At 38.3% G+C, this 14,274-nt stretch overlaps 2 protein-coding genes across 2 annotated transcripts; both read right to left on the bottom strand.

Moving 5' to 3' along the window:
- Positions 1-397: 397 nt before the first annotated feature.
- Positions 398-1,799, bottom strand: LOC140953688 (thyrotropin-releasing hormone receptor-like). Its single transcript, XM_073403096.1, has one exon. The coding sequence runs from the start codon at positions 1,797-1,799 to the stop codon at positions 684-686; it is 1,116 nt and encodes a 371-aa protein (XP_073259197.1). The 3' UTR covers positions 398-683.
- A 4,162-nt stretch (positions 1,800-5,961) lies between these two features.
- Positions 5,962-6,787, bottom strand: LOC140953687 (uncharacterized; the record flags this gene model as incomplete). The annotated part of the gene is made up of 1 exon (XM_073403095.1): positions 5,962-6,787. A coding segment is annotated over one exon (600 nt), but the record flags the coding sequence as incomplete, so codon positions are not given.
- Positions 6,788-14,274: the final 7,487 nt, after the last annotated feature.

Below are 14,274 nucleotides of genomic sequence, written 5' to 3'. Positions count from 1 at the left end.
ACGTACATGTAATCACATGGGTAGAATTTGTGCATTAGTTAATTCCAGCTGCGCCCAGCAAGCTCCCCCCCCGGCTACTGCGGGGCATTTGCCCGCCTTTTCACTCCCGGGGGTGGGGGCATTTACAAATTTTGCGCCGCCCGGGGGCCGGGCATTTGCCAACCCCGGAGCTAACCCCGAGCTTTTGAAACGCACGCGGTTTCCTATCAGCATATAACTACACCGATGATTTTACTGGAAAAACAAGCAGATTGGCTCATTTGTCAAGGACGGGAAAAATTGAAGAGGTTTGTAAAGGCATGTACTCGATTTTATGCATGCATTTCTTCATTGCTTATCAACCCAGAATTACATAGCGGAACTCGGGAGCTATCGACGTAAATCAACGTATTTTTTGGTTATTGAATCTTGCTTCTTTCATCCCCACCGCAGGGGATTTGGCAGCTCAAGAGTCCCCAACCCCGGGAATTTGCCATCAGAGGTAAAAAAAATGCTGATGCCCGGGGGTCAGCCCGGGGGGAGGGGGGGCTGATTGACTACATCATTATTGCATTATTTTGTTTTAACATACAAAGCTTCTAAGAGTTACTTCCCAAAATAAAAGACTCAGAAGTTGCTGTAAAATTTGTCAAGAAGGTATACGTATGATGAACTTTGTCTGTGAGTTCTTGTGGATTTAGATCCTACCAAGAAAAGATGGACGAACGGTGTTTCCCACGACCTCCATGACACAAGCTTTTTATCTCCGTACGAAATTCTCTACTTACAGCAGAATAAATCACCGGATTAGCTGCATGATTGAGCATTGTGGAAACAACTACTACATAAAGAATATTTGCAAAATAGTCTTCTGGAACAATCTCGGGCCAAAACGTTAATGCGAGGCGTAAAATATTTAAGGGAAACATCGTTAATGCAAACACCAAAACAAGTGGTGTTATGATTTTCTTGGCTCGTTTGTTTTGACAAAGGCGATTCATCTTTTTCCTGTTGATCATAGATCGGCTATTTTCAAGGCGATTAGAGTTTTTAAAAGATCCCAGCCTTGTCCCTTGTTGCTCCTTTTTGACGACATCTTCATTTTCTTGTTTCATGGTTTTGATAAATGAGCTGCTCTGTCGTAGTGCGCGAGATATCACAACATAAGTAAAGGAGATGATTATTAAGGGCAGAGTGTAGGAAAATAAAGTCAGACATCCAACATAGATTTTTTCAAACAGCACTGGCCACATTAAGCCACACCACTCCCCTCCATTTGGCGTGGGATGATAATCCACGGCAAAATAAAGCGGAAGGCAAAACAACACAAAAGATGCCACCCACAAACTAACAGCAGTAGCAAAAACTCGACTGGATGAATTCGTTCGGTTGCATAGACCAGATGATTTCAATAACACAATTTTCCGATATCGTTCTACAGCAATAGCCACGATACTCCATACAGACGCACCGAAGAATATCTCCACAATAGGGTACAAATAGAGACAAGTAAACCTCCCGAATGGCCAGTTAAGAGACGCCTTTTCCCTTACGATGACAACTGGAAAAGCGATTAGCAGTGCTCCAAGATCCGCAATCGCCAACTGCAGAATAAAGTGATCTCCAGCGTGTTTTCTCTTTCCTCTTCTGACAATGATAAAGATGACTAAAGCGTTGCCAATAACCCCAAAAAGAGCGATAAGAATTTCAAAAAAAAGTTTTACGATATCAGCATTTCCGAGAAGCATCTTTTTCTCCTCAAATGTGGCAGGGGTCGAATCATTTGCTTGAGAGAGGTTCGTTGTTAGACAAGACGACATAGCTTGAACTCAGTGTGTAAACAGAAAGTGCTTTTCCGAATATATACCCTCCACGTGTCCTCTATATGTCCCCTGTGACACGTAATTGTAGACTGAGAGATGAAAATGTACACTATGCAATACTATACGCCCAATAATAACAGATAGGTTTTGTGCCTCTGGCGTAGATTCAAACGCAGCTCCTTGTTCTGTAACACTTTATAATAACCGTAGCACTTTGCAGTGTCTATCGCACTAAATTGCCTTACTTTTAGTGCTTGTTAAGCTCTTTGCAAAAAAACACCTGTCGCACTCTGCAATAACTGACATTGTTCTAGCAGTTTTATTAACCACAACACTTTGTACTGAAAGAAGCTTTCACATGATTAACTATCGTTGAACTTTGTACGAGACAAGTGAAGGGAAGCCTGACTAAAAACATCAGAATTCTGCTTTCAAGTCTTATTGCGCAAACTAACCGGGAAACTAGATCTCTGGATTGGGCTATTTTTGGTGGTCTCAACAAACACAGTTGTCCCAGAAACTACAAGATTTCTCGACATTTCTTACTATAGACTATATATTTAGAATGGAAAAGAAACATGCGAACCTGGCAAAATATCAAGTGTGCTGAGAATCAAGAAAGACTAAAATAATACGATTTTCACCTCACAAGACAAGCATAAAATTAAGAATAGCTACAAATGTATATTTTCTTCGTTTTATTTCACGTCAACTCATAAACATTGTCGGAGGCCGGTAGATGTGATATGTTTTCCGGCGTTCTGGCCCTTGGCATCTTACCCCCCCTCCCCCCCCCCCCCTCACAACTAAACCCATCTTCCCCTTTCGGTAAAGTAGATATAAGTGACAAAATCTGTAACACAGAGTCGGGGAAGAGACGAGGTCTGGGACCGAGAAACTATGTTCTCACAACTTTCCCACAGTAAATATTTTTAGACTTTTTAGAAGCAAGAAGCGAACCGACAGAGGAAATCAGAAATGCTTAAAAAATTGAAAACATAATATCATGCATCTTTGTTTTTCTTGCATATCGGATTTGTCTTTCCGTACTGAAATTGCGGGGGAAACTAAAACTCAATACATCGTTTTTGCCGGGCAAGGATAACTTGATGCTGATAAAAATTACTGGAGAAAGAGTCAAAGTTATCGGAAGCAAGTATATTTAGAGAGCTTTATAAATACGAGCTTAGAGCTCTACATATCATAACTGAATAAACATTCAAACTTCATAACATTTCCCTTCGTTTATTACGATCAGTCAACACCTTGAATCCAAAGTTAAAATTCAAAACGATCCTAACAGACAAATCACAACTGCTACCGAAAGCTCTGTACCTTGAAGCGACTTTACTTTCCTAAGGTTATACCTGCCAACTTTTTCTGAGTTATAAGCGTGAGATTTTTATCCTGGGAGTGCTGGGATTTTTGAAGACGACACGATCATTTCCGAAGATCCCCGACGAAATTCGAAGTCTTCCGAAGACGTCCGAAGTCTGCCGAAGTCTGCCGAAGGCGAGCTCGCTCCCAATGCTCTTCACTTCAAAAATCACAGATCGCGTGGAAGGTATTGTCATTTATTCATTTTACACATGGTTTTTGTTCCTTACATGGGTCTGAGTTAACATATTTTTGGAAATTGTGTCAAGCAAGACGGCAACAACTCACATATTTCAATCAGGCGTAAGAAATTGGCCCGCAGGCGTGAGCCGGCGTGAGATCGAAGTTTTCAACCTGCAGGCGTGAGACTCACGCCTAAGGCGTGAGAGTTGGAAGGTATATAAGGTTTGCAGCAAAACACCGCTCGATAGCTCAACTCGTCGGTGGTTCTTATCAGCTATACGGAGCTATATGTTGCATATTCCAGACTCTGCAGAGGGAAATTGTTTAACAGAAAAGGAAAACCACACACTATGTCTGAAAAGCGACATAAAATCAATAAATTTGCGAATTACCAAAATATAATAGTGAGAAACAGTCCCGCTTTTGGCCATGGTTTTGTTTCTTCTCAAGACTCAAGACCGTTGATCTATGGTTTTTGACGTAATGCGCATGATCAGTACACAAATCCGCTGGCAAAAGCCTTGCTGATTGCTTTGCAAGTTGTGAGAACATCGTTTGGATTTCATTTAAGAGAATGTATGGGAAGTAGCTTCCCCCCCCGCCCCCCCCTCCCCCGTCTGTAAAATATATTTGCCACAATGCTGCCAGAAGACCAAGAAGGATCCAGAAAATTCAGAAGGGGACGACAGGGACACTTGCCAACTGAATAAAATGTTATTTATTTTACTGAGAATGATTGCAATATAGTACCGAATTTCACAGAAACTTATCCTCAAAATTTTCAAATTTAATGAAGTTTGATAATACGTCGATAAATTGCTTTTTTTTGTTATGATGTTTAAAACACGTTTGCGTTTTTATTACACACGAAAATAATTGAGCTAAATTCACTCATCATTATAAATGTGGTAAACATGAAGAAGATCATCCACTGCCAAAAGTTTTGTCTAATCGAGTTGAAACTCGAACTAACACGTGATAAATAATCAATTTACTGCAATGCACCTTTCATTAAAAAGAATTGAAAAGAGTGCCCTTTCCATATCACGCAAGAGATTATAAATTAACGCACTATACAAGGACGACACTTGTTCGTCATGTTCTTCGCGAATTTCATCAGTCTCTAGGAAAGTAATAATTTCCCCTTTCTTAGGTTATAAATAAAATGTGGTTTATAACTTTCGGACACAATTTATCTCCAAAGTTGACGTTAACTCCTTCCTCTATCCTCTTTGGTCACTCTTTGTGGTTAACATTTATCTTTTAAATAGCCATTTCTACTTTTCAACAATCAAACTTAACATTTAATTTAGCCTGCATTAGTTTTATGATGACTTAATGGCTCAGTTTTCACGAACCAACTAATTAAGGATAAGAAACCTTTGCCCTTTCTATTTATCTTGTTTTTACATTTTCTGAAGAAGAATCGGAGTCTCCGGTTCCCAAATAATGTGGTTTGTTTCCAATCTTTAGTGTTAGTAAGAGATCTGCGTTACTTAAAAAAAAGGAACTTCGCAAAATTGAGTTTATTTTTCTGAACGTTACTTTAGTAGATGTTTTTTAGTTATCAAGTGACTTAGTTTCCCGATCCCGGCTATTGGAAAAGCTTTGCAAACGGTATGTTAAATCCGGAACCAATGAATTGTAAGTAAGCAAAACACATCAAACAATAAGCAGGCAAATGAAAGGGACCTTTTCTGTAAGAAAACGTTGAATAAAATTGATAAAAAATTAGACCGAATAAGATTGTAAAAGAAGTGCAAAGTCAGAGTAAAAAAAAAAAAAAAAAAAAGAAAAGCAAAAAAAGAAGAAGGGAGAACTATTATTCCCTGTCCTTAGTAACAGTCCCAGAAGTCTTTGCGAAAGGTAACTCGACCCAGTTGTCGAGCTTGATTACTTCCTTACCATACCATTTAAACCGACAGCAAAATGCAACAACTTGTAAAAATTGACTTTAATGTCTCAGTAAACTCGTTAAGTACTTGTGCGGTATTTATAGTTAAGTAGCCGTTTATATTAAGTCTGTAAAATAGTAAAATACAGTAAGTAAAATTTTCATTTTACTTTTACTTTTTTTAGATAGTTTAATATAGTTTTTTTTTTAAATAATGAAAAATTTGAAATAAGACTCTGGTTAGTTTTGAAATACTATTTTTGCTTGTTTTTAATTGTGTCTATTACTGTTAATTTTTATCTTTTGTACAATGACATAACATTATTGTAATATTTGATTTTATTTTTTAATTTATAGATGGCCACAAGTTTATCAGTGTTATCATAACCGTCACGTGTTTACCCTCTTTAAATAAAGGCGTGACCTTTAAGTATTGCCTAACCTTTACGTATTACTTAAATGAAATATCAGCCATCAAAATAGTTGTACACTGTTTTGTAAAAAAAAAAAAGAAAAAAAAAGGGCTCACTGAATAAATGCGTCCTTTTTCATGTTCAGTTCAGAAAGCGTGGTGATTAAATAGTTTGCATCAGGGACCACGACGCCGGGGGTGAAGTGGGTCTCCGAGAATTAAGCTATTGGTCTTTAAGGACTCATCTCAGTCAATTAAAGTGCCTCTAGAAAATAAAAAAAAAACACTACCGAAATTAAACTGCTATAAAAAATGAACTCCGCATGCGTTCAGGTTCCTGTAGGTACCCTTACTAAAGCGCTGATTTGCGTCGGTGTGATGATTGAATTGGAGACAAGGGAAGAGAAAACGTTCTTTCACGTCCTCTGAGACATAGATTAGCCAGCAACTTCTGATATTCTTTGCTCACAACAGAATAAATCACGGGATTTGCCGATGAGTTAATCAAAACAAAAACCGTCACCACATCAATTTAACATGTTGTTCGACCAGTGCTTCCTTCCACGCCATGATGAGACGAAAAATATTCAAGGGAAGCATTGTGACAGCGAAAGTCAAAACGAGTGGCGTAAGAATTTTCTTGGCGCGTTCGTTTTGTCTGAGGCGAACGCTCTTAATTTTGGAGAGACGTTGTTCATTATCTGGCTTACCTTCCTTCTTCATTAGTTTGATGAAGGCACTGCTCCGATTTATTAACCGTGATATAACGATGTAGGTGAAGGTTATTACGGTCAAGGGTAAAATGTAAGAAAAAAAGGTCAAAACGCCCATGTAGACGCCGCTAAAAGTGAAAGACATCATTGGGTTGCACCAGGGTAACTTTCCACCTGGCTCTTCGTGATACTTCTTTACAAAGTAAAGCGGAAGACAGAAGACCAAAAATGATGCCATCCACAAACAAGCTGCAACAATCTTAGCTGTTCGTAATGTGACGGCACTGTTGATTCGCCTTGACGTTTTCGATGTGACTATTGTCCGGTATCGATCTATAGCGACCACAGCTATACACCATACAGAGGCTCCATAGAATATTTCCGGGACAGGATGCACATACAAGCAAATAATCTCACGAAACGGCCATTTGCAAGGTAACTTCTCTCTAACTACAATGGAAATGTCAGTACCAGCGTGCCGAGATGTGCAATGGTTAAATTTAGTAGATATAAATCTCTTGCTTGTTTCTTCTTTCCCATCTTGGTTATGACCGTGATCACTAGAATGTTACCAACAACTCCAAACAGTGCGATAAAGACCTGAAGAGAGAGTATAAAGGCCTCATCAACTGGCATAGCCCTGTCGTCTGTTGAGTTGAAATCTGATTCATTTGCTATGCTGCAGTTCGCCATAAATTGAGGCACTTTGAGGGTTTCCTTTTACGTGACTTGTTACCGTAAAGCGTTATGGAGTGTTTGTTGAATTTAATCGACGATCAGTTCTATCATTATTGAAGGGGTCTCTCTGCCTTTTTCTATTTTGCCATTTTATTCCTTCTTGCTTGAAAGTACAGTGCACGTAAAACGCTCGCTGTCTTACATCTATGCTCTGTGAAGGGCAAAAGACATGTCATTAACAATGCAAGAGTTACCTAAAAACGCCAGCGCTAATGCTTATACTAAATCGAAGCACAGTGAATGGATGACAATTAGACCAGTTGAAAACCGTCAACATCTAGAGTTATCTCAAAAAAGAACTGTTTTTATCCGAATACTGCTAAAAACTGAAAACCTTTTTGGTTTTGCGCGCGATAAAGTCGGAATCGTAGAAAAAATGAACATAACAAGAAGGCTAACAAGAATAATAACGAGTGAGATAGAAAATGCGTTGGATAGACTTACACAGTGGCCGGCTACGTAGCTGGGGCCATCTGAAGACCTCGCCACTAACCTACAACGGTACTATAGTATATGTTCGGTATAGAAATAAATGATCAACCTCTGTGAAAGATTATAAGTTTCTCAACCACGAAAGCGCGGGAGAGAGGTTCGTTGTTAGACAAGACGACATAGCTTGAACTTGTGTAAATATAACGTGCTGTTGCGAATGTATACCCTCCACGTGTCCTCTATATGTCCCCCGTGACACGTAATTGTAGACTGAGAGATGAAAATGTTCACTATGCAATACTATACGCCCAATAATAATAGATAGGTTTTGCACCTCTGGCGTAGATTCAAACGCAGCTCCTTGTTCTCTAACACTTTGTAAATAGCACTTTGCAGTATGTATCGCACTAAATTGCCTTACTTTTAGTGCTTGTAGCACTTTGCAGAAAACACCTGTCGCGCCCTGCAATAACTGACATTGTCCTAGCAGTTTTATTAACCACAACACTTGTATTGAAAAAAGCTTTCACATGTTGTATTAACTGTCGTTGAACTTTGTACGAGACAAGTGAAGGGAAGCCTGACTAAAAACATCAGAATTCTTCTTTCAAGTCTTATTGCGCAAAATAACCGGGAAACTAGATCTCTGGATTGGGCTATTTTGGTGGTCTCAACAAACACAGTTGTCCCAGAAACTACAAGTTTTCTCGACATTTCTTACTATTGACTATATATTTAGAATGGAAAAGAAACATGCGAACCTGGCAAAATATCAAGTGTGCTGAGAATTAAGGAAGACCAAAATAGTAAGATTTTCACCTCACAACACGAGTATAAAATTAAGAATGTATGTTTTCTTCGTTTTATTTCACGTGAACTCATAAAAATTGTCGGAGGCCGGTAAAGGGGATATGTTTTTGTTCTGGCCCTTTGCATCTTATCCTTCCTCTCCCCCCGCTACTAAACCCACCTTCCCCCTTTGGTAAACCAGATATAAGTGGCAAAATCTGTAACATATATTTGCACAGTGCTGCCACAAGACCAAGACGGATCCAGAAAATTCACAAAGGGGCGACCAAGGACGACACTTACTTTACTTATTTTTATTTTATTTTTATTTGCCACACAATAATTACAAAAAGTATAGGAAAAGATGAAAAAAGAAGTGTCGAGGAGACCTAACAGAAACTATAGGAGCTTATGAGAGGTTAGGCCTCTGCGAACTACGGGCTAGAGCTGTTTCACATCAATTGAAGAAAAGATGGCGAAAAGTCGAAGATGGAAAGATTTATGAACTGTTTTCATACGTACTCAATAATTTAATGTTCAGTTTTTTCTTAAAACAGGAAAGGGATTAAGAGTTGACGACCTCCTTGACAAGTGAATTAAAAAGCTTAGGCCCTTGAAAAAAGGGCGAGAACTTCTTAGTCTTTGTACGACAGTACGGTAGACGGTAGGCCTGGGAATTTCTTTTATTGTAAGAGTGGAATTGATTGCTTTGAGAGAAATTGTTATTAAACCTTGGAGGTAAGAATGAATTTTTGCAAGAATACATAAGTTGGCCCAGTTGAAGCAAATGGATATCATTAAATTTTAGTATACCGAGGTCCTTAAAGATGGGGTCTGTATGAGCATTGAAATGTGATTTATTAATAATTCTAATAATGCGCTTTTGCAGGATAACAAGGCGGCAGAGATTGGATTTAGAGGTCGAAGCCCAAACTGTTCGTCATGTTCTTTGCGAATTTTATAAGTCTTCAGGAAAATAAGAATTTCTTCTTTCGTGGGTTATAAATGAAATGGGGTTAATAAGTTTCGAACACTTTGTCTCCAAAGTTGACGTTAACTCCTTCCTCGACCCTCTTTGGTCACTCACTCTTTGCGGTAAACATTTATCTTTTAAATAGCCATTTGTACTTTTCAACAATCAAACTTATTTAATTTAGCCTGCATTAATTTTATGATGACTTAATGGCTCAGTTTTCACGAACCAACGCCCCGCGTTCCTAGCAAAGACCGTGGAAACTGGGGATAAGAATCGTGACGACTTTCATTGTATGGAAATGAGTCTCGTGATGAGAATGCAGTTTATTTTCGGCGATGACTGAATGACGCATGTAAGTTTGGCAATGATGTAATTTTCCTCGAATGGAGGCCCTTGATTTTCGTGTAATTAGGCAGGACATGCAGGCACTTAAACAAGGAAATATCCCAAAGCAGGATGAGAAAATATTATAGCGGGGAAATCCTCAGGATTTTGTGGCTTTTTAAGGCGTTATGTTTCTCACAATATTGTCGCAATTACCGGAAATGTACGGTTAATATAAATAGATTCACTTTGTTTTATATATTTAATTGATAGATTTTCGCAGTTGTTACGATGAGAAGTCGTGTTGCACTTCATAAATACTTGAGATATGAAGTATCCACTGTCACGTAATTTTTACGTGCGCACGTGCGTAAAATTTGCGTTCGCAAATAAAATAAAGGCAATGTATGAAAGGCCGCACGTACAATCATGTAAGCGTAAAAGTAGAAACTCGCTTAATTTGACGTTTAATCTCAATACTTTATGTCTTACCTCTATTGGATTTACGTGATTAAAATTTACGTGCGTAAACGTGCGGAGCCAAAAATCCACCCTAACGTGTCACGGATGTGTTTATACGGGTACTTTGAACTTGACTAACCACACACCCTACTTGCAGCACTTCATGTCCATATTTAATAGAAATCCCATATCGAGCTTTTCCGGAACGGGTTGGTCCAAGAATTCTATGGCTTGAAAGCGTTGATTATTTTGGAACAACTGATCACTTCAGTGGTCGAAAAAAAAAGAATAATCTCAATGAGCAAAACTTCGGGGTTAACTGGAAAGTCAGGATCGAGGATCGAGAAATCAGGAATCGAGGATCGGTTAAAAAGAACTTGAAAATAAAATAAATGAATAAATCGTGGATCAGTGGTGATGTGGGCCGCAGACTGAAGTTAAATTTCACAGAACATGACCGCGTTCGCTGTACTGAACACTAAATTCAAGTAAACTTGTCCTAGTCTGTCTGAGTCAGTGATTGTTTGGACGAGAAAGTGAAATTTTCCGGGAAAATGAAACGCTTTATCCCGGTGATACTGTAATACAAGAAAAAACTTTAACAGTTTTTAATTTTTAAGTGTACATTTGCTTTCAGTACTCCTTAATTTTCTTGTAATTGTTGTATGCCCGACCCCATCAGTAATGCTGATCTCTTTATCGTGCAGTAAACTAAGGTTCTTACCTACCCACCTACCTACCTACCTGTCTGTCTGTCTGTCTGTCTGTCTGTCTCTGTCTGTCTGTCTGTCTGTCTGTCTGTCTGTCTCTCTCTCTCTCTCTCTCTATCTCTCTCTCTCTCTCTCTCTCTCTCTCTCTCTCTCTCTCTATCTATCTATCTATCTATCTATCTATCTGTCTATCTGTCTGTCTGTCTGTCTGTCTGTCTGCCTATCTATCTATCTATCTATCTATCTATCTATCTATCTATCTATCTATCTATCTATCTATCTACCAAATTGTTATGACGATATGACCTCTGCCTTGAAAGTAAGGGGCTTCAAAATTGCGAGTATTAATGTTGCTAGTCTCCTGCTGCATATTGAAGAGCTTCGACTAATTATGGCTGATCAGTGTCTTGATCTGCTAGCTGTTAATGAGACTAGACTCGATTCTACAATAACTGACAACTTGGTTCATATTGACGGCTATTCAATCCTAAGAAAGGATCGAAACCGTAATGGCGGCGGCGTGTGCATTTATCTTCGATCGAATATTAATTATTGCCTTAGAAATGAAATAATTCCCAATAACGAGTTTGAAATGTTAAGTGTTGATATTAAAAAGCCTAATAGTAAAGCTTTTAACGTAACTGCGGCCTACAGGCCCCCTAGCTGTACGGTTGGCTTCTTTGAAGCTTTAAAGGCTATTGTGCGCATTATTGACATGGAATCTAAGGAACAAATTATCTTAGGCGATTTAAATTGCAATTATCTATCGGATAGAAATAACATGCACCTGTCTCAGTTGAAGCAATTAAGTTCGACCTATCAGTTTCAACAACTAATCAATGAACCTACTAGAATCACGCCAAATTCTAGCACACTTATTGATATAATATTATCAAATGAATCCTCGAGGAATTTAAAATCAGGAGTGGTGCATATGGGATTAAGTGACCATAGTATGGTCTATGCAGTACGTAAGTTTGCCATTTCATCTAAAAACACTCATAAGCATGTGACCACTTGTTCTTTTAAAAACTTTAATGCAAGTGCTTTCGGAGAAGACCTAAAGTCAGCGCCCTGGGATAGCCTAAGAAATTGCACTACTCCCGATGAAACGGTTGAAATCTGGGAAAATATGTTTTTAAAAATAGCTGACGCTCATGCGCCCATAAGAACGCGGCGAGTAAGAAATAAAAAATCCCCTTGGATTACTACTGATCTGAGGGAGCTGATAACAGGTCGAAACAGACTGAAAAGGCAGGCTATATCAACAAAACAGCCATCTATCTGGGATAAATATAGAAAAGAAAGAAATAGAATAAATAATGAGATTAAAATGGCAAAAGCGAATTATTATAAATCAGAAGTGGAACAAAATGTGGGTAACCCGAAGGAAATATGGAGGACAATCAATGAATTAACATATCGTAAGTGCACTAGTAACTCTTCAATAAGTGAACTAAAAAGTGGTGATAATTCCTTCACAAAACCCGCAGAAATGTGTCAGATTTTAAATGACCATTTTACATCTGTCGGTCCAAACCTAGCCTCCACACTGCCTAGTGGAAATACAAGTTTTGACTCTTACATAAAGCCTGTTTCCACGACTTTTAATTTACAACATACCTCTGCCACTGAAGTTTTAAAGTTATTAGGTAAATTATCTCCGAACAAGGCCACTGGCCTTGATAACATCTCATGTCGGCTTCTAAAAGAAGCTGGCCCAATTATTGCCACTTCTTTAACCTGTATCATAAACAAAACCATAGATACTGGCCTCTTTCCTTCACAGTGGAAAATGGCTAAAGTATTTCGTTTGTATAAAAAGGATGATCGCACAGATGCACAAAACTATAGACCAATATCTGTCTTGCCAGCCATTTCTAAGATTTGTGAAAGGGTAGTCTACGATCAACTATACGGGTACTTAAATTCAAATGGCCTGTTAACAAAAAACCAGTCTGGATTTCGTTCCCTTCACTCTACAGTGACAGCGCTGTTACATTTAACAAATAATTGGTATCTTAACATTGACAAAGGCATGTCCAATTTGATTGTGCTTCTCGATCTTGCCAAAGCCTTTGATACCGTTTCACATAATATTTTATTAAAAAAGCTTGAGCTCTATGGTCTGAAGGGTGTAACGCTCGACTGGTTTTCATCGTACCTATCAGTTAGGCAACAGCAGTGTGTAGTAGAGGACTGTGTATCTAAGCCCCAGTTGATAAGTTGTGGAGTTCCACAGGGTTCAATTTTAGGCCCTTTGTTGTTTTTAATTTATATCAATGATCTCCCTGGATGTCTTCTCCATACCAAAGCACACATGTATGCCGATGATACCACGATATATGCGTCCTCTGTATCCACTGCTGAACTATATGCCAAGGTAAATAATGACCTAACTCGCGTTAGGGACTGGCTTCTTGCAAATAAGTTAAGCTTAAATGTCACTAAAACGGAGTATATGTTCTTACTAACTACCTTCAAATTATCTAACTTAGGAAGAGACTTTCCAATTAAGATTGGCAACAATCATGTTAAACGAGTCCAAACAACAAAATATTTAGGAATTCACTTAGATGAAAATCTTAAATGGAACGAGCATGTTGACAAACTTTGTTCAAAAGTCAATCGATCCATCAGTGGTCTAAAACAGGCTCGTGATTATGTACCATTAGATGTTCTAAATACTATTTACAAATCTCTTATCCAGCCTGTGTTCGACTACTGCGACGTTGTTTGGGACAATTTAGACCAGGGACTTGCCACTAGGATCCAGAAATTACAAAATCGTGCTGCACGCATAATAACCTTTCAAGGTTATGACGTTCGTTCAGCACAAATACGAAAACAACTAAACTGGGAAGAGCTTGCCTCAAGGCGTCAAAGGCACTTAAGTCTATTAATGTATGATACAGTGAATGGAAATGTACCTAGTTACTTAAGCGATCTTTTCTCGAATGTCTGTGAGAACAACCCTAATTATAAGTTTATGCTAAGAAATGCGGAATATAATGTTGTACTGGACCACGTTCCAAAAACAGAATATTATAAGGGGTCTTTCTCATACAGAGGAGGAATGCTGTGGAATTCATTACCAAATGACATAAAAGCGTCCGAATCTAAAGCTATCTTTAAAAGAAAAACTGGCTAGTAGGCAGGCAAACTGTTGACTACATTTTACTATATTTTATTATTTGTACATATTTTTAGAGTAGTTGTACAGTATTTACTTCTGTTTCTATACGGCTTTCATGTAAAGAAGTTATGTAACTTATGAAATCACCGTATTCAAATAAAAGTGAATCAATCAATCAATCAATCAATCAATCAATCAATCAATCAATCAATCTATCTATCTATCTATCTATCTATCTATCTATCTATCTATCTATCTATGTAAAATGCTTGCTGTGTACTACTCTAAACATTGTACACTGAGACTGTACGGATATATTAAAAGTA

This window comes from Porites lutea, chromosome 12 (genome assembly GCF_958299795.1).
Source record: "Porites lutea chromosome 12, jaPorLute2.1, whole genome shotgun sequence".
NCBI classification, from domain to species: Eukaryota; Metazoa; Cnidaria; class Anthozoa; order Scleractinia; family Poritidae; genus Porites; species Porites lutea.
This window is presented reverse-complemented; position numbering and strand designations above follow the sequence as displayed.

Coding starts and splice junctions, on each gene's coding strand:
- LOC140953688 (XM_073403096.1), bottom strand. CDS start 1,799: ATGTCGTCTTGTCTAACAACGAACCTCTCTCAAGCAAATGATTCGACC.